Genomic DNA, 21,010 nt, shown 5'->3' on the forward strand with positions numbered 1-21,010 from the left:
TTGTTAAATCTCCCAGTGTGTAACACAAGATCACAGAATCTCTGTCCATCATATTTCACAGTGAGTATCCAGTCTTCCAAAACTCAACATGATAACACCTAAGCTTGCCTGTTTCTTTGGGTCTTCATTTCATTATGAAGTCTCTTGTGTCATATAAAACATATTAGCTAAATGAATGCCTTTCTCTTATTATTATGTCTCAATTTAGGAAGTTCTCAGCCATAAACCTTGCTATTCATAAGGAAAGATACTTTTCCTCACTAATATAATCCGGCAGGGGAGGGGGGAGTGAGGATGAATATAGGTGTTTATAGGCCGTGGCTATAATGCCCATGGGCAGAGTGTTTATCTAGAATGCATAGGCCATTCTCAGTAACGTAAACACAAAGAAAGGAGTGTTGGTAACATGTCCCCAACCCAGGAGCAGAATATCCAACTCAGTGTGTGTCCAGTGGCCTGGAGAAGGCATATGCAGACCGTAGTCAGACATATAGATGTTATCATAAAAGCAAAGAGACGTCCTCAACAAGCTAAGAACGGGAACGTGGGTTGTGGACGAGAGAGTACAAGCAGGGAACAGCCATCAGGAGGGAGGCGCTAATGTGTCCTAGTTTGGTTCTCTATTGCTGGGCTAAAACACTGTCCACCGACCTGGGGAAGAAAGGGTTTATTACATCTTACAGATTTGAGCCCATTAATGGAGAGGTGCCAGAGAAGGAGCTCAAGGCAGAAACGGAAGTAGAAACCATGGAGGAATGCCGCTTATCAGCTTCCCCTTCATGCCTTACTCAGCCTGCTTTCTTATACCCCGGACCAGTTGGCCAGGGGTGGCAGCACTCACAGTGGTGCTCCACCCATGAGCATTACAACCACAGCCAGCGCCAATCACTAATCAAGAAAATGTCCTTACACACTGCATGCAGACCGTCTGGTGAAAGCAACCGATCAACTAAGGTTCCTTCTTCCCAGATGACTCTAGTCGGTGTCTAGTTGTTCAAAAACTAAGCAGAACATGGTGTTTTGGCCACAGGAGGTGGTTTCTAAGGTTTTTCGTTGCTCTATGTTCAAAGCCACTGAGCCGAGTCACCCCAGAAGGTTGCTTGAGGTACCCTAAGTATGAAGGAGCCACAATTCCAGGGGCTTCTTCCAGAAACCCTTGCTGATTCTCTGATTCCTCCAGCTGTAGCCAAATGCTAGTTTGGAAACGAAGAAAGGAAAATGGGAGAGAGCAAAGAAAACCTGGGGAAGTGGCCTCCTCTTCTCGTCTCAGTTTTCTGTTTAATCATTTAGCTGGCACACCTATGCCTACTCAGGTGAAAAGATATGTGAACCAAAGGTCATGGTCACAGTCTGTCTCAGATATACACGCGCCCCCCTTCATATGTACATGGGAGGAAACATGAAGATGTTTATAAAACTATTTTCATCCAGCCACAGTTCCCTAGCAACCAAGCAGAAGCATCTGTGTTCAGGGTGATTTTAAGCATCTTTTAAGCACCAGCTCAAGCCTGCTCAAAGCTGCCTGCAGGTACTGAAGAGAACAGAAGTGCTGGGATCAGCCTCCAGCTGGTGAGACAATGGGGTTGGGATTTGTTAAGAGCCTGCACCATCACATAGCTGAGATCTATATCACCATGACAAGATTGTGGAGAGGGGACCTATTTGCAATATGCAGATATTCCATAGTTCCCAGGATTCCTTAAACTATGGGGGTTGTGACTTTTGGGGGTTTGGTGTCTTGAAAAAGCTAGAGCCGGGCGGTGGTGGCACACGCCTTTAATCTCAGCACTTGGGAGGCAGAGGCAGGCAGATTTCTGAGTTCAAGGCCAGCCTGGTCTACAGAGTGAGTTCCAGGACAGCCAGGGCCACACAGAAAAACCCTGTCTCAAAAAAAAAAAAAAAAGAAAAGAAAAGAAAAAAAAGAAAAAAGAAAAGAAAAGAAAGAAAGAAAAGAAAAAGAAAGAAAAAGCTAGAGGTTGAGGCAGCTGACCACTTTCCAATGCCAAACTCTGTCAGGCAAAAATCAGCTCTAACTGAATGAATCGTCTATGCAGATGGCCCTCTCTCAACCAGGCAGAGCTGACAAATGACTGTAAATGAGTTCTTTAGTTAGCCATGCCTAGATGTGGTAAGCATATTTTTAATACCTAAAATACTACAAATATGGTATATCTTTGGAAATTATACCACATTGGGGTAGGAGTGCTAAGAGAAAGCTGACACAAGCTTATAATACGTAAGTTTGAAATTCAAAGGGCCTGCTCAGAACTATAAGGCAGGAATTAAAGTAAATGCTAAGACTTTTTGCTTTTTAGGCTCCAAAGCTAATGCTCCTGCTTTCTGCCAAGGCACTGAGCCTGCTCCGGCTAAGAAATCAAGCCCACTTTCTAGTCAGGAACTGGAATACGGCAAAATCTTATGAACATGTGCTTTTATAAATTATTGAATTAAAAGAATTTTAACATATTCCAGCCATACTGGAGTGATAGAATATCAGGGTAAAGTTAAGTATACATACATACATACATACATACATACATACATACATACGGTTTTTTGTTTTTTTTTTTGTGATACCAGAGACTGAGAGCCAAGCCACTTGACCATGGTCACACCAATCCATTGTAGAGGGGATGCCACATCCCAGTCCCTGGCTTCCCTATGTCAGGGCTTTTCTTCCTCTAGACCATGAGACCTCCTTTCTAACTGGCAGCAAGCATACTCTCCTGGCTCTCCTGATCAGAGCAATAGCAGTGTCTTTGGAATTAATCCATCTATGCAGTGCTCCGTCACCTTTTCATGCCTAAAGTCCTCTCTAGCCCAGGCTGAAGCAGAGGCTGCAACAGGAAGAACCATCGTAATCAATCACCCTGATGAAGAACTCATTCAAGTCAGTGTCAGCCTGCTTGCTCTCTCCTTATTGTTAGAGACCAACTCAAACGAAACTCTGTGATCATGAGCTACGATTGTCTGCCAAGTTGTCTTTCCATTTATCTTCAAAGTAAGAATTTTAAGGCACCGCTGGGATGTGGCAATTTAAGGAGTCTGTCAATATTTTTGTTGCATTTATAGTCAGTCTTCTTCAGGGAAACAAAACCAGGAAGGTGTGGTGTGTGTGTGTGTGTCTGTGTCTGCATCTGCATGTGTATTTGTGTGTGTGTGTGTGTGTCTGTGTCTGCGTCTGCATGTGTATTTGTGTGTGTGTGTGTGTGTCTGTGTCTGCATGTGTATTTGTGTGTGTGTGTGTGTCTGTGTCTGCGTCTGCATGTGTATTTGTGTGTGTGTGTGTGCGCGTGCGCGCAGTTTGTATTAAGACAGCTACAGAACTACCACAAGTAGGAAAAAGGCAGAGACAGAGACTGAGAGTGAGAAAAAAAAATCTCTGTTCCCATGAGTGTGAGGTGTGGTCACTCTGAATGTGATGGAGGAGGTGCACAACCCAGAGACCACAGCAAGAACAGCAGTCAGAGTCTAAGCTGTCTTCTGGTAGACTTCCTTCTTGCTAGGAAAGGTTAGTTCTTGTTCAGTCAAGGCTTTCAGCAAGTTAGGTAAGGCTACTCAAATTATGAAGGGAAATATACTTTACTTTAACGTATAGTTTAAAGTTTAATGTTTAAACGTTTATCTCATTTAAATGTTTCATCTCATCCAGAAAACAATTTTACAAAAACATCAGAATAGCATTTTCCCTAATATCTAATCATAGTAATTCAGCCATGATCATTCGTCAAACTTGCCATCATAAAATGCTCTAAATCTTTTTAAATGAATGCAAATGATGCTGATGGGTTTGGTTTATAGTCATATTTGTTGCTGAGTTCCTTCATTTCTTAGTAACAATTTGTGCGTGTGTCACTTCAGAGTGTCTTTGATCCCATAATCTTGTCTTTGATTTCCAGTTCAAAGTAAAGGTGGGCACTGAAGAAAGACACACTTGCTACTGTTGTGTGGACTGTCACATGACCTCCCAGCTATGGGAAGTGACTTCCCATAAGGCCACAAACAGTTCCATCATGAGCTGTTTCTCTGTTGTGAACTCACTGGCAGTCACCGAGTTGACCACACACAGGACACTTCCAGTGTGTTCAGATCACAAGTCAGTGTGTTAGGGTGGTTCTGCCCAAAGAGCCTTGTCCAGAAACCATCTCTGTTTTGCAACGTAGAGTACTGTGAGGAAGCACACACACACTGACTGTGAGGAAAACTTGAAAGGGGGAGTGAGACAGCTCAGCAGGTCAAAATACTAAAACTCAGACCTCAGGACCTGCACTCTATTGCTGGATCCCACATGGTATCATGAGAGAACCAACTCCTGACACTTGTCCTCCAACAGCTACAAATGTGCCATAGCTCATGCACACCTGCACTCATATGCACACACAAAAATGAGTTAGTTAATAAGCTTATTTTTTAATTAAAAATTGAAAGGAATAATCTCTCAGATGGACACAAGGTTCAGGGCTAGCCTCCAGGTCACTTTCTGCTTGAAACTTGCTGGGTAAGAAGCCTGAATTTTGGATGGTCTTGGATCCCTTCCACAGCCTCAAACTCCATGACTGGTATTTGTAGCAACAGCATCTCTAATTCATATCCCCTCTGATTTGCTGCTGTAGTTTCTAGGCTTGCAGAAATTGCTCTTCCTAAAGGCTACCGGTGGATATCAAGCTGCAGTTAGCTGCACAGTCACAGCCTTCTGTCATGGAAAGGAGGCTTGTGAAGCAGGAGGTGAAAAGGCTGCTGTGAGTACTGCCGAGAATAACTTTCGTTTCTGACCCTTGCGTTTCTAATGCTCTCACGGATGGTCTGTGTATTGGCAGGTGGACAAAAAGCTAAGGAGGGATCCCTCTGTTCTGTTTCTGTGGGAGAAAGCCAGCAGATGCTTTAGTTTCTGTCTCCTGCCATGCAGGCACATGTGGTACAGGGCAGGATGCAGGATCTCTTGGGAACATGTTCCTGCAGGAGCATGTATGTGCAAGACACCCCTTACAGCCTAGGGGACAGGATGAACCACCGTAATGGGCACCACTTACTGGCAAAAGATATAGATCCCTAGCTGTGCCTGAGGGCCCAGCATCTGATGCTTTTATGGCCAAGCTTAGCAACCAAATGATCCATTTCCATTTTTTTTTTTTTGACTTCTGAACTTTCCTGACAAATAAAGAAAAGATCAAGTTTCCCATAAATTTTCCCCATCCCATGCAATTTTTCTTCAACTGGGTACTTTCCAAATAGTGATGAAAAAAAAATCACGGATCATATAACAAGAGGAAAGCATATTTTATTTTGTATACATTGTTGGCACAAGAATATATTTTTCAGCAAAGATCTTCTCGTGGATACCATCAAATGTCCTTTGCTATGACAGTGAATGTCTTTACTAAGTCTTTAAGAAATTCTAGAATAGACATGTATAAAATTCATTCATGCTTACTCATATGTGTTTGGACACTAAGATAGCAACAATAACAAAAACAAACAGTAGTTTAAAAGACAACAACAAAAAAACAACAAGAATGCCAACTCTGACAAGAATGGGTGTGATGCCTTTAATCCCTTGGGAGGCAAAGGCATGTGGATCTCTATGAATTGAGGCTAGCCTGGTCTACACAATTCTGGGATAGCCATGACTCATAGAGACCCTATCTCAAAAGGATAATTGAATGAATAATAAATAAATAAATAAGTAAATAGTTTTTTTGCTGCACATGCTAACTTCCGGCAGAATGCCTAATGCTAGTGTGTTCTGTGGGAAATTTTACAAAAACTGTATGTTTTTATGTCATGGCCTCTTCTTAGAGTACAAATCCCCACAATAGGTGTGCCTGCTTCTATCTCCTGAGTGTTGGGATTAAAGGCGTGCACCACCATGCCTGGCAGGAAATCTTTATTTTACACAATGGATCTTAGACCTTCTCTTGCAAAAATCTTTTCTGTATGTTGGCATTTTGAATCCTTCCTTTTTTTTTTTTTTTTTTTTTTACTGTACATTATTCTAATACTGTGTTTAATTTTAAGATAAATGTGATTTATGTTCATTGTGATGAGATATTTTAAGCCTGAAGCCTTTGGAGATCACTGTGTAAGCCAATTGAGTATTAATAGCTACTAGACCATGACTGACTTTTGTTGCATTTTTGTCTGGGCGGGGGGGGGGGGAGTTCAGGGGGCATCAGGAAGAAAGCCTCTATCTGAGGATGGAACCCTACCTTGTTCCCAATAGTTCAATGCTGCTCTCTTGCTTTTAAGGGGAGAGTATATTGGAATCAGACTTCGGGAAAATGAATTTGATCCTAAAGGAAGAGGCCAACTCACCTTTCTAGATGATATGGTAAACCAAGTCATGGTTCAACTCCCATTGCATTCTCTGTGTGATACGGGACAGGACAGGTATCAAATGCGTATGTAACTAACACACCCGCACACATGCACACATCCTGTCTCATCCTAAGGTTGTCTCTATGATCATCATCACCCACTAAATAGGAAGTCAAAAGAAAATGAGAAAATAAATATAGTCAGGAAAAGATATAAAAAACAAATGACTGCAAGATAAAATGTTAATTCACAAATTGACAAAATTAGCAATAGGGTCATTCTCAGCTCTAAGCACTTACCACTATTGGCATTAGTGGAGAAGGCAAAGTGATACACTATCTGAGAATCCATTGTGTTATTCATGTGAAGTTCTGCTAGCTCGATACCCAAAAATTAGAGAAGAAACCTCAAAAAGATTTAATCCAAAAGAAATCAGTGAACTCAGTTTACACCCTGCCCATGTGCTATCCTCGTGCTAAGAAGCCTGTGTCTCTTCTCAGTTTCCCTCCGAGTAAAGCCAAGTTTGTAGCTAAGCCGGCCTTTCTGCGTGCACACATCAAACAGATCAGAACCGAACCGTACTTCTCAAATTTTAATGAGGTATTGTTACAGCACCATTTTTATTCTGGAGGTCAAGGTCGGGTTTGTGTTTCTAATGAGCATGACCAGTGTGACTAACCCAGGCATCAAACTCCAGATGAGGTTTCAGCAGAATGACCAGGGCTCAAAACCTTTATTTATTATTTAAGTTGACATTTTACTTTAGTTCAGTCCTTGAAGAGTGTCATTACATGATGGAGGAATTCTTAGAACCTTAAACAAACCTTTGCTTCCCTGGATATGGGGCTGGAAAGAAAATGTTTCTAGTAAGTGGTAAACAAGCTTACTAAGTAAAGAACTTACAAACGACCAGGGAAAAGGCCATCGCTGTAATAAGAATCAACTCGCAAATTGACTCTTAGTTTTGTAGCAGGTGTGTATTGCTCCTGCTGTGTCCTGCAACAATACACAGGATTAGAAATTGTTCTCTGTGGCTTTCTTTCCCTGCCTTCTTCTTTTGCCTTTTTTAAAACTTAAGGAGACAGAGACCCAATGCTTGTCAGCTACTTACCCAAGAATATACTGGAAATAATATACTGGAAATCCCAGGGGGAGGCCACATCCCCCAATTCCCTGTTGAGGGTTTTTTTTTTTTTTTCTATTCTGGACTACACACAGCAAGATTCTGAAACATATCAAGCTGAACATCAAGCTATAAATAGAGATTTACACACACACACACACACACACACACACACACACAATTGAAACTTGACAGGCTTAGCAATTCAGGGAGTTGCTTTGCCAAGGTCTCAACCGACTGCCCTGCTTTCTACTTCCTGCTTCCAGGCCCACTATGACTTGGCCATCACTGTTGCTAATCAATGGCTTGATCGCTCAGAAAACTCAGCTTGGCTCCAGTGGGAGAAAGTGTAAGTTGAAATGGGTTTCTTGCTTTTCTTTTTACTCTATTTATTTATTTAGTGTGGACAGGAAAATATGTATGAACATGTGTTCCTATGTATGGTTGTGAGTGTATGCAGAGGTCAGAGGTCAATGTTTTCCTTTGTCACTCTTCATCTTATTTTTGAAATAAGGTTTCTCTCCCACTGAATCTTGAGTTCACCACTTGCAAGCCTAGCTGTTTAGCAAGCTCCAGGGAGCCTCCTGTCTCTGACTCTATCTCCCTGGCACTAGGATTGCAGGCTGTGCCACCATGACCCAGATCTTTATATGGGTGATGGGGGAAGGATCCACACTCAGGTCCTCATGCTTACACAAGGAAAGCGCTTTTCCTCCTGAGCCATCTCCTCTGCCCTTGTGGTTTTTCCTTTTAAACCATGACTCTGATTGATGGAGCAGGTTCCAGCCCTGTCTGGCATCTTCCTATGAGGCCCTCTGATGTAGAAACACAGAGCAAACTTCCTCCTTCAGCCAGAAGCCTGAAGACACACTAGAGCTGTGGTTTGGGGACTTCATAGGTATGTTCAGAATATTTTGTATTTGTTATCATTGGTTTCTGCCAAGTTTTTAAAAACGTCCTGCACGGGATGCCTTTCCTGAGAAGCAGGACTTCACTATATTGTTGACAAGCTCCATGCTGGTCAGTTCTGTAGGTGAAGACTGAAATTGCTTCCCAAGGACTATTTCACAGTTTCTGGAGCATGTCAGCACTTGGGTTTGTGGGATCATTTCCTCCCCAAGATTATCAGCATTTTCCTTCAAGTGTAGTGACTCAGCAGATTCAGTCCACCGCTCAGGGCAGGGACCTGAGAGGCAGGATCAAATAGCTCAGTCCGAAGTCCGGATATTGTTTCTCTTCCTCACTCCTGGCTCAAGCTCCAGGCGAGGAACTGACAGTAATAAGCAGAAAATCCAGTTTGAACAGCCTTAAGGAAGGACCAAGTGCAAGGGGTAGGGTGGAAGCGAGAGAGCAGGGAGAGAGGAGGTGGCAGGGGTAGGTTTGATTTGCCTCTACATCTGAAAAGTCTGTGACTTGGACTTTTGGGAATTTAAATTTCAGGCTGGTGAGGTGTCTCACTGGGCGAACAACTTGCCAACATGTCTGACTATCTGAGTTCAATTCCTTGGACTCACATGGTGGGAGGAAAGACCGAGCTCCCTCTGACCCTCACAGGAGCTTCACAGTGAAGCAAGCACTAGCCCCACTCTCTGACCCCACCCCCCCCACACACACATAAGCACACCAAGGAAACATGATTTTTTTTTTAACCTCACTAGCTGCTACCAGGTTCTACCTCCAGTATCTTTCTTCTGCATGGACATTACTAGTGTCTGTTCACTTCATAACAAGGTTCAATTCAAATGGATTTAAATAAACAACAGACAAACAGGACATGTCTCAGTGTCTCTGGTTCCTGGTTTGTCTGGCCATGGAACACTCTGACAAGACTCAGTCTCAGAATCTAGAGTATTTTTAACCTCCCTACAGGTCTCCAAGCTTACAGTAAAGTAAAACAGGTCCTCCTAAGCAGATGAGGAGGAGAAGCAGGTGAATACCTGCTAGCAAAGCCATAACCACTTACTATAGGAGTCGTTGACATTCATAACAGCTTTAGTGAGAACTAACAAAGAAGAAAAATACATCACTTGGTTGGAAAATTAAAAATTCAAAGTACCACTGGTTGGTGGTGGTGCACGCCTTTAATCCCAGCACTCCGGAGGCAGAGGCAGGTAGATTCTGAGTTTGAGGCCACCTTGGTCTACAGAGTGAGTTCCAGGACAGCCAGGGCTACACAAAGAGATCCTGTCTCAAAAATAAAATAAAATAAAATAAAATAAAATAAAATAAAATGAAACAAAATTCAAAGTGTATGTTTCATCATCAGAAAATCAATCATGTTAATCCTATTTTAAAAGTGGGTAACACACAGCCATTGCTGATTACTTATGGATTAGTGTCATACCTTAGCTTGTGTCAGAGGGAAGAAGAATAGGAGCTGGGAAAGTAGAGGATCCATGAGCATCTACTGTGTAAGCAAGGGGGCCTGAATTTGATCCTCAACACCGACACAAAATATTGGGTGACGTGGTACAAATTTATAATCATGGCACTGAAGAGGCAAAGCCAGCCTAACCTACTTGGTGAATCCCAGGTCCCAGTGAGAGTCCCTAACTCAAAAATTCCAAGGTGGGAGGCTCCAGAGGATGACATCTGAGGTTGACCTCTGTTCTCCATGCGCATGTGCACGCACACACTCACACACATCGCCCCCAACTCTTCTCCCTTAGGAGAGCACCACTTCATGTCAGACCTGTATATCCAAACCGAAAAGAGCGAGAAGCACTGATCTTATCATCTTATGCTGGAGTCTTAATGGTAAGAGAAGGAGCACTGTATATGTGCACACTTAGTGTCTTCTAAGATCATTCGGTTCTAGTGCAAACTTACATGTTTTTAATATCGCCTCTAAATGCCTTGGATTTACTAACAGTAAAATTTAGTACTTTAAGTGTATAATGAAAAATTTGACTTCCATACCATATTGCAAAACTATTTATGGGAGATGAGAGGGGAATAAAAGGATGAGATACAGGAGTGTCTAGAAAATGTGTTTACCCATTAATTTGGAAATTATCATGTAGTTTCTGTGCTGCCTCACACCACACTCGACCCACTGGAGCTGCAGGAACTTTGTCTTATAACAAAGAAAAAGGCACAAAAGAGCAATACATTGTTTTTATTTCACAGAACAGTATCCCAATTGAAGAAGTCCTTAAAATTTATGGGGCCAATTCTTCTGCTAGTCCTGATTCTACCAAGGTAAGTGTGATATGGGACTATTAATACCAGAGATGTATATGGGCCTGTATATGGGCTAAGCAAGTGCTCTACCATATATTCCAAGCCACAAACGCAGATATGTACACATATCTCTTTATGTGCATGTATTTCTCTCTCTCTCTCTCTCTCTCTCTCTCTCTCTCTCTCTCTCTCTCTCTCTCTCTCTGTGTGTGTGTGTGTGTGTGTGTATGTGTGTGTGTACATTTTGCTGGGGACTCTACTCAGAGTCTTGCACATGCTAAGCATCCATTCTACCACTGAACTATAATTAGCAGCCCCTGAGTGAGATTATTTAGCATATACATTTATAATAATATATTTTTCAGGCACCAGATAAATAACAATTTTATGTCAAAAAGCCAAAACCAAGATATTGAGATTGCTCAGCAAGCAAAGGCCCCTGCAGTCAATCCTGACTCCCTGATTCAATTCCCCTAATCTATGCAATGGAAGGAGAAAACACACTCCTGGAAGCTGCCCTCTGACCTCCACATGAATACTTGTGCACACACAACTGCCCATCCCACTCCTGAATAAATAATTGTACTTTTAATAAAGGTAAAAACCGGAAGCAATCACATCTTAATTGAGTCACACATGCTTCTACAGTGGCTCCTTCTAAGAAGAGTAGTTTTGTGGAAGGCTGTGTCTGGCAGCAGAGAGCATAGGCTCAGAGTGCTGATCCCGTGGCCCTGCTCACCATACTTTCTCACTCCGGCTTTCAGTAACGTGGACTAGCAAGCCACACTCCGCCACTGGATTGATGTATTCTTCCACGCAGAATGAAGACCAGATCCATAAGGCTTGTGACACACATATAATCCCAGCTCTTAGGCAAGGGAAGCAGGAGCATCAGGAGTTCAACATAGGGAATACAGGCTAGCCTGGGCTGCATGAGGTCCAGTATTTGAGAAAATAAAGTATTCTGAATGATTTTCAAGCCAGTTCCATTGACTCAGTAAGAATTTAAATACTGGGTATGATCCCCTTACCACTGGAAACTTCTATGGTCCAGGTGGGTGGCAGGGGTAGGGGTGGGGTGGGGCGGGACCGGGGTAAAGGAAGCTGAACCAGCATGCTCACCCCTGACCTTCTTCCTTGTAATGTCTCCCATCTCGATTAAAAGGTAGTCAGGTGCAGGGCCAGAGCCATGAACACAACCACAGGACAAGTGCCCACCTGTTTCTTTTACCTGTAGACAACAGTATACAAGCAACGGGTCACAACCATAAGGCAGCTTGGAAAGATTCAGAAAGAGGCCAGGGCAGGGTCAAGGCCATAGACACAGGACAATTATCTCCTATTCTTACACCCACAGACCGCAGTGTTTAAGTAATGGCTCACAATCACAAAACAGTTTTGAAGGATTCAGAAGGAAACCAGTGCCATAGACACAGGACAATTATTTATCTCCTGTTCTTATACCTGCAGACTAGACTGTATGAACAATGGGTCACAGAAGTTCAAGTGCCTACCTCATTCACCCCCATAGTCAAGTGTTTACTATGTCTTATGGTTTTGAAACCAACTTCTTAGCACCTTACTCTTGCTGAGATCCACATTCTTCAAGTCCTGAAGGTACTACAGATTTCTCCCTGGTCACTGTACAGCTTACTGCTCATTCCTTTGCTCTTTCACAATATGTAATTGAATGTCACGGATTCCGCAGTGAGCAAGTTGGGCAAGGTGCCTTGTCTTACATAGATCTTCTATTCTGTATCAAGGCTTATCTTGACTGGTGCACTTACGAAACTAAACCTTTTTTTGTTTTCTTTGATATTTGTTTTTTGAAATGCAAGTGAATGCCACCTGACCTGATTTGATTTCTATGATTTATTTATTTTTTATTTTATGTGCATTGGTGTTTCGACTGCATGTATGTCGGCATGAGAGTGCCAGATTCCCTGGAACTAGAGTTATAGACAGTTGTGAGCTGCCATGTGGGTCCTGGGAATTGACTATGTCTCCTGGGAAAGCAAGCAGTGCTGTTAATGGCTGAGCCATCTCTCCAGCCCCCCTAAGCAGCTTTTTTGTTTAAGTTGAAGAAAGGCCTGCTTTTGTGGTGTTCTGGCTCCACACACCACCCTGCCTAGATTCTGCGTGTTCACTGCTGCCTTCTCTTTGCTTGCTATCTTCTCTCTCCTTCACTAAATATGCCCCAAACCTGAGCCCTGCTTGCTGTTTTCACTTAGATTTTCTCTTCTAGTTTTGGGGAGGTGTCAGTCACACTGATTGGGTGATTGAATCTCAGTTCCAGTGCTTCATTCTGAAAGAGATTCCGAATGTGACTTCCTGGTTTGGTGGGGTCAGGTCATCATTCATTTGCATCATTTGAAAATGTCGATGTCTGAGCAGCTGGGCTAAGTGCAGCCTACGTAATGGAGCTAAAACAGGAGGCCATCCTGCTTATGTGCTTGTCCTCTGGATCACTCGTTCAGTCACCAAAGAATCTCTGCTCAGTGGTTTGTAGCCGCGATCTTCAGAATCATACCAACAGTGGGACAGTTAAAAAAAAAACGCCTCCTGACTGTCAAATGTGTCCTAGGGACAAAATCACATCTGATAGAGACTTTAAGTATCGAAACATTAAATAGCTAACCAAATATGTATATTATTAGCAATGCGACCGTGGCTTATCTGGGTTAACTAATTCCCCAAAGGATTATGGTTTGAGGAAGCAATGCTAGCAGCCCCTCCCTCCCACCAGAGCTCCTACCCACCCCGTGCAGAGTAGCAGGCTGACTCCACCCACAAACTTTCTCTTCTATTTAGAAGAGGAACCAGCAGGATCTCTCAGTGGCAATGTAGCATTTCAAGCATTAAACTATAGGACTATTTTAAAACAGCCTTTTGGGGTTTAACATCACTTCAAAAATAATAGTTTTAATTATAAGTCTGAGTGGTTTAAAGACAATAGACATCAAAGGTTCTTTAATTACCACTTATATCGGAATGCCCTTTAATTCCTTTGGATAAAATGCCTCCTAAGCAACAACCGAAAGCATTTCTAAGCCAGAGTTTAAAACCAAGTGGAATACAAATCAGATTGGGACGAATTTCCGGCAACTGGAAAGGACTTGTGGGAACTGTGCTCAGCCTGTTGGCTTTCTCTAGGACTCTCTTCTGCCCCCTGGTGGTAGGAGAGCAGCAAGGCATGTACTGTCCGCTCTCAGCGATCAGGTTCCTGCTAAATGGCCATTTTTTTTATTAATAAAAATAATAAGGAAAATTCAATTTTCAGTTTGGTTTGTTTTCTTTTTCTGTTGAAGACCCTGGACCCAGAAAAAATTCAGTTAAAGACTCTACATAAGTACTGGCTATTTACAACTGTGTCCAGATGATAAATACAAAATGCCCAACTTTATTTAAACTGAAGAAAAAGCACAAACATTCCTTAAGCTTATAAAGCTATTGATAAAAACATTCTTCTGCATCATTTGATGGAAGAAATGGGACAAAGGAAAAAGGGCAGAGAAAATAAAAGTGGGTAGGAGGAGATAAGGGTGCTGAACAGAGAACCCTGAGACCTCAGCTCTCCTCTGTCTTCCCAAAGGTCATCCCATTTTAAGAGCTAGCTTTGAGTCTGTCATCATGGTGATGCATGCCTGTAGTCCCAGCACTCAGGAGGCAGAGGCAAGTGGATCTCTCTGCGTTCCAGGCCAGCCTGGTCTACAAAGGGAATGCAAGACAGAAAAGGCTCTATTGCACAGAGGAAAACATATTTCAAAAACCAGAAGAAAAAAGAGCCAGCATTCATATCCATCCTAATTAACAACCAAATATCATGATTCTAGAGGCAAAGCAGACAGGACCCAGACCCAGATCCACCCCTTCCAAGTTTGATGTCCCCTGTTGCGATCCAGGAGTCTCTTCCCAAACCATACAAACACTTATCTCAGTCAGACAAGGATAGTTTATTGAGCATATGTTCCCAGAACTGATCGATCAGGGCCACAAATCCAGACTCAGGAGCTGGTTGAGACACTGAGTTAAGTTCCTACAGAGATTTTAAGCCTAAAATCCACAAACATCCGTGTCAAGTTATTTCACCAATCAGGATTTAGGGATAAGAGGTTTCCTTAGAAACGTGTCTTAGTTGTACACTTATCCTGCCCCTATTGGTTGGGGTATTCAACCGTGGCAGGGGACTTGTCATCTAACATTCATGTCTTAACTTACCAACCAGGATGTCAGTTACCCAAGAACATGTCTCTTTCTGCCAAGTAGGATGTCAGTTCCCAGGGAGGTCTTGGGAACTGAAACTTTACTCGACCCCTACTCAAAATGAAAGTCTTATTCCAAGTAGTTTCTTAGATTGGTGCAGGTGTCTCTCTTATGTTAGGGTCCATCCCAGGGGCAGTTTGTAAAAGCAAACATCATAAAAGCTTTTATCAGGTGCAGGAAGTGCTACTGAGTGGCTGGTTTGGGTCCAAACTTAGTGTGGGTATTATGAAATATAATGCGTGGCAGACAGGAATGCCTGACAGGCCCATGTCAAGGTTTATCTGGGGGAAGGAAGGGGAATGAGAGCCTGGAGAAGGGGTACAACGGGCAGGCAAAGACAAGAGGGCAAACAAGCATGTGGGGCGGGGGACAGAGGAGGACAGAAAGAGAGGCCAGCTGGGAACACATAGGACAGAAAGAGATAGAGAGACAGAGAGGGAGAGGGAGAGAGAGAGAGCTGGGCTAGCCAGCAGTCCTATGCCACCCAATGTGACACCCATACCCGGTGGCAGGTAACAATAATAATTAAAAAAGAGGCTTCCAATTAGAGACAGAAGGACATGGGAGGAGTTGGAGGGGTAAGAGAGAACGGGCGAAGTGAGATAAGCATAAATTTTAATTTATATTTTTATAAAGATATTATTAATAAAGTTAAGGGTATGTTAAAAAAAAAGAAAAAAGAAAAAAGAAAAGAAAAGAAAAGAAACATTCCAGTTGCATAAGTAGCAACTCCCAGCCTGTAGCGGGAGCAGGTGAGGGCTCGTGAGGGCAGGTTTTTCACTCAGACAAGGGAATATGTGAGCTCCACAGCAAAGTAAAAGCAGGAGCCTAGGGCAGAAAAGAGGAATGGCTATGCCAGGAGAGGGCTGTGAGGAATGTCCTGTGCAAAGAGGACTTCTGTGTCATGAGACCCAAGCACATGAAGACCACATTTACCGGCCTCTTAGGTACCCCATCGACACAGTTCACCAGGGTTGGGGTTGGTGAGATGAGACACGCCAGGTACTGTAGGCAGCACGTGCTCCCCACACAAAACTCATGTCGCTGTAAACCGGAACTATCCTCTTTCTTTCAGGTCTCCCAGGCCCCGTTGCCCCGCCGCTCCTTGCACCCTTTTGCCATGTTGACCGCACCCAGAGCAGCAGAGTGCAACCGGAGACAGAGTAAGCCTGCTCTCTTCTGGATGTAGAGAGAGTTGACTAGGCGGTGGGCCCACTCAGACAGCTTAAATGATAACACTGGTTAGATTTCTATCTGGTGAGATCTTAAAAAAAAAAAAAAAAAAAAAAAAAAGCATCCTTCACAACCTCGTGTAGGCTTCTTCGACGTTTCCCTAACCAGAAAGGCTTAGACCCTTTGGCGAGGGGGTTGGGAGTTGGGGGCAATGCAGCCCAGAAAGACAAGATCTAACACTGTGGCGGACACATTTCTTTTTTAAGTTTTATACTCAGGTGTGGTACTGCCTATGTCTGCAGGTGTCAAGTTGAGAAGAGGAGCCGTGAGTAAAAAAGCCACCAGCAGCTCTACAAAGAAAGCAACGGCACAGAATGGAGATCCTGCCGAAGAAGGCGCTCATACACACACCCCAAGAACAAAGTAAGAGTAAACATGGATGGCGTTGCTGTGTTGAAAGTTGAGTATTTGGAGTTCAAGGCTCCCGGTGTGAATATGAAGCTCATCGCTTATCAGCTGTGTGGTTTTGAACATGCTGCTTAACCACTCTGTGCCTTAGGTTCGTCCTCCCCCCCAAAATGAGAAGAATAATGGTACCCACCTCTTAAAGTCACGGATTAATTGGGATTATGGAGCGAGTGGTGAGAATGGTACTCGGTGTGGTGAAGCCCGAATAGACATCAGCCACGATTATCTTTGAACACTTGAAAATTACTGGTCACAAGTGAATCTGCTGTTTATTCAATCAGATAGGGTGGTTTGTTTTAGTATCTGAACCTAATAAGTTCCAGATGAGAATTTTACCATGCCGGGCGGTGGTGGCGCATGCCTTTAATCCCATCACTTGGGAGGCAGAGACAGGAGGATTTCTGAGTTCGAGGCCAACCTGGTCTACAGAGTGAGTTCCAGGACAGCCAGGGCTACACAGAGAAACCCTGTCTCGAAAAACCATAAAAAAAAATTTTTTTTACCACAAAGGAGAATTCTGTCTTTTTGTTTCATAGCATTCCAACTCCTGCCCTTTCTTCTGCCCAGTCCACCCACTCCTCAACTGTTATGTGAAAGAATTTAGACTCAGCTCAGGGACAGATGGGGCTGGAGGGAAAGTAGAGAGATTGTGTGGCCTTTACTGTCCTCCTCATATTTACTACAGCTCTGAGTTCTCAAGACATGTACAAGGTGAAAATAAACAGAAGTCAGAGAGACTGGGTTGGTCGACTTAACAGAAGCTGAGTTTGGAGAGCTCCGGAGGTGACGCTGAGAGTCTGGGGTGTTTTAGGGATGAGAGATCCACAGAATGGAAGATTCCAGATGAGCTGGAGGGTCAAGGGGTAGGAAATAGAAGAGTTTGGAACTGAGTGACAAGTCTGTGTTTGTAGTTGGAACCTAAAATGAAATTTCCATTCACTCGATTGCTGGGCCATGCCGTTTGAGTGTGCATCGTTAAATCAACTGAACCATATGGTGCTTGAGACTTGTTTAGTCTTCAGAAATAAACGGATTGATTGATTAGAAATATAGCCAACACCACACATACACACACATATACACACTATACATACACATATATATGTATACTACATGCATACACAGACACACATATATACATGCATATACACACATGCATACATACATACATGCACATACATCTATATGCACACACATACACACATACATACATACACATGCATACACACATACACAGACTCACATACACATACATACATACTGCATACACACACACTTTTAAAAATAGAAAAGGAATACAACCTCCTCACTGGGGCTGCTTTAGGGACTTCCTGGATTTGGTTGTATCAAACCTTAACACTAAAGATGTAAAGCTGAGAAAGCAACCACCTATTGGGTTTTCTTTTGAAGACACTTGCTGCAATATTTCAGGACATGGACTTTCTCAAGCTACATCATTGCTTCTGGAGAAGTGCATAAAGTACAGCCTTCAAAAGATCTTGGAGACAGCAGGCTTTGGAAAACAAAATAAAACAACAACCGAAGAACTGTAAGACTCCTAGACACAGGTCACATGAACATCTGTGAGTGTGCACACACCACACACAGACACACCCTGACGATCTGGACAAAACATAATTGTACAAAGACCAATCTCAAGAACTGGTTCATAGACCCACTGAGGCTCATGCATAGTCCTGTGTAATAAGAACATATTTCTAAATATTTGAGTTTTAGACATCATTTGGGTGTTATGTTTCTTTAAATATAATTTCATCTCATATATTTTCTTTCACAATCACCAGTGGCTGTTGGCTTCCTGACAACAGCAGAACTTTCACTTCCTGCTTATCTCACGTGTGTGTGTGTGTGTGTGTGTGTGTGTGTGTGTGTGTGTGTGTGTGTTTGTGTGCAGGCCGTGGGGACTTGTAACTCCTGTGGGTAATCGAATAACAGTGAGTGGCTCTGGGGTGTTAGTCTGACCAGCAGACCTCTTTCTGAGCACAACCCAGTTCTCCTAAATTCAAGCCCATTTTCAAATAAACCCCTTCCAACAAGATGTCTTCCTGAAAACAGAAAATCCACTGGCGCCTTCTTTTTCATGCATATTATTTGTATAATTTAGGCATTTTTGCAATTCCTGGATATTTTTTTAAACCGCTTCATAAAATATAATAATAGCACATCAAAATTACAGTGAAAAAATAAAAGAATTCTCTTCTTTTTACATTCTTTTCCATAATTTATAATTAGTAGCTGTTAACACTCCTTATGATATGTCAATATCTGTTACACATATACATGTGTATGTACCACTGGTTTATTATAATTAAATAAAGTAAATATTTTATTAAATGCATAAAAAGTATGCTTTTTGTTGTTTTGTTGTTTTATTTTTGAGACAAGGTTTCTCTGTGTAGCCTTGACTGTCCTGAAACTCACTCTGTAGACCAGGTTGGCCTCAAACTTAGACACCCACATGCCTCTGCCTCCCGAATGCTAAGATCAAAAACATGTACCACCACTGCCTGGCTGGAAGTATGCTTTTATGGTTTTTCATTTGAGGAAATTGCTTATCGTATATATTTGGAATTCTTCATTTTTCCTTTATTTTTTAAACCCTTATGTAGCAAATCTTTCTTCATAATTTTCTTTTTATTTCCAGACACTGAGTTTCATCACAAACTAAAAGAAAGACAACACCTTTTTAACACTCCCAGCTTTTCTGGGAAACATTTCAGTGTTGTTTTGTTTGGTTGGTTGGTTTGGTTATTGTTTTTGTACTGGTAGCTTATTTTAATTGAAGTATGAGCACTATTCCCTGGGAAAGCTAATCTTCCTATGCTTTTCTTTCTTTTCTATAAAAGAAAATGTGCTAGGTACCTTACAGGGTTATTTCAAGAATAAAATGAGTTAATGTACATATAAAGGCTCAGAGAATCACCAAGACTGCGCGGCGTGTAGAAAGATACCTGTCCACTCTCTTCCCACTCCTGGAGAACCAACAGCATCCAGGAAGCCAGACAGGAAGAGGAGTAGCTAAACGCAAATTCAAAGTAATAGATGGAACATATAAAATGATATGCTACCGGCACAGAGTTGGGTAGCGCTAGTCCAAAGAAGTTGACTTTTATAATTTTTTTTTTAAATTTAATTTGAAGATAATTGAAAGCTTAGAGAAATGTTGACACAGAGCAAAGGACACGGATTCACATCTGTGTTGCTGTTTGTCCTACCAGCTTAATGTCTTTCTCTTTCTATATTTCCCCTGATGTCTTTCTGTGTTTATAATCTTTTCTGAGCTATTAAAACTTGTACATACCCTACCAACGCACCCTGTATATTTTACTCTGTGCCTCCTAAAAGCAAGGTCATCCTTTTAAGTAACCAATTATTAACTTCAGAATCTAAAGTATCGCTACTTTTATCTCATCTATCACCTAAACAGCATTTTTTTCACTTGCCCAGATAATGTCCCCTCTAAGGACCCAACATGAGATCACATACTGCCTTCAGTTGAGAAATACAATTCGTTTTCAGATATTTCAGAACTGTTCCATGGAAATTCTTTATATCTATATCTATCTAATCCCTCTCTGTTGGTATCTGATATTTGACATTAACTCCAATAGAAAGCTAGTGTATGTGTCTGTGTTATACAGATGTGCTGGTACCAAAACCATTCTTTCATTCTGCAGGTCACTTAGAAACGTGGACTAGCACCGTGGACGTGTAAGAGCTTCTAGGAGCAGCCAGGATGTAGTCTTAAAGCTACAGCTGTCACCAGCACGCTCTCTGTCTCTCTGCAGTCAGCTCTTGATGCAAACTGCAATGACTATCATGTCTGCCACTGAGCTTCCTTCTTTTGGAAGCATATTGCACACCTGCATTTTGACAAAAGGAAGAAGTGTGTCTATCCTATGCTATTTCATTGTATGCCTGGAAGACTGCTGGAACATCCAGAGGGGGGTTACTATTTCTGGGTGGGATTAGACAATCTGGCTTTGATACACATTTTAAACGTGTATAAACGTGTATCATTAAATATAGCATAGAATTCCGGAGAAGGAGGTGGTTTTTCACAAAGTTTTAACCACAAATAAAATCAATTTCTCATTAGCATACTTTCAAATGGAGAAAATGTAAACTTATTCCATTTCAATAAAGTTTGAAAAGAGAAATGGATGCCAGCTCTTTCTGGGTAGAACATGATGACCAGTGGGGAAACAGGATATGCTGTTCTTTTCCAGCCTCTCCCAAGTGCCAGCAAGGCACACAGCTTAACCATTAGCCAAACAGCTTCATCAGATGAATGTCAGAACACACCATACCATGTCCCTGTTCTTAACGACTGGGCTAGCCATCTTCCTGCCTGATGGTCTTAGTACCACATGCAAACTCAGGGGAGTTTGTTGACCTCTTCTGAAAACAGTGATTTTGTGGCTGGTGAGGTCACTGTGGACCTTTCCACATGGGGCTTAGTCA

General features: G+C 42.4%; 2 protein-coding genes across 2 annotated transcripts in view; both read left to right on the forward strand.

The window, feature by feature from the left end:
* Window positions 1–21,010, forward strand: part of LOC117705391 (gamma-crystallin D) — a 763,352-nt gene that overhangs the window by 704,081 nt on the left and 38,261 nt on the right. The gene's annotated exons all lie outside the window — the stretch shown is intronic.
* Window positions 1,430–20,978, forward strand: C3H2orf80 (chromosome 3 C2orf80 homolog). Its single transcript, XM_034498007.2, has 9 exons — window positions 1,430–1,569; window positions 4,614–4,739; window positions 6,247–6,328; window positions 7,705–7,787; window positions 10,108–10,195; window positions 10,568–10,639; window positions 15,960–16,047; window positions 16,360–16,480; window positions 20,224–20,978. The coding sequence occupies exons 2-9, from the start codon at window positions 4,699–4,701 to the stop codon at window positions 20,243–20,245; spliced, it is 597 nt and encodes a 198-aa protein (XP_034353898.1). The 5' UTR covers window positions 1,430–1,569; window positions 4,614–4,698; the 3' UTR covers window positions 20,246–20,978.

This window comes from Arvicanthis niloticus, chromosome 3, assembly GCF_011762505.2.
Source record: "Arvicanthis niloticus isolate mArvNil1 chromosome 3, mArvNil1.pat.X, whole genome shotgun sequence".
NCBI lineage: Eukaryota > Metazoa > Chordata > Mammalia > Rodentia > Muridae > Arvicanthis > Arvicanthis niloticus.

Bases quoted from the DNA above. Each gene is read 5' to 3' on its own strand.
- C3H2orf80 (XM_034498007.2), top strand. From the start codon at position 4,699: ATGGAAAGGAGGCTTGTGAAGCAGGAGGTGAAAAGGCTGCT. The intron at 10,196-10,567 runs GTAAGAGAAGGA...TTTATTTCACAG, and splicing joins CTTATGCTGGAGTCTTAATG to AACAGTATCCCAATTGAAGA. The intron at 16,048-16,359 runs GTAAGCCTGCTC...CTATGTCTGCAG, and splicing joins AGAGTGCAACCGGAGACAGA to GTGTCAAGTTGAGAAGAGGA.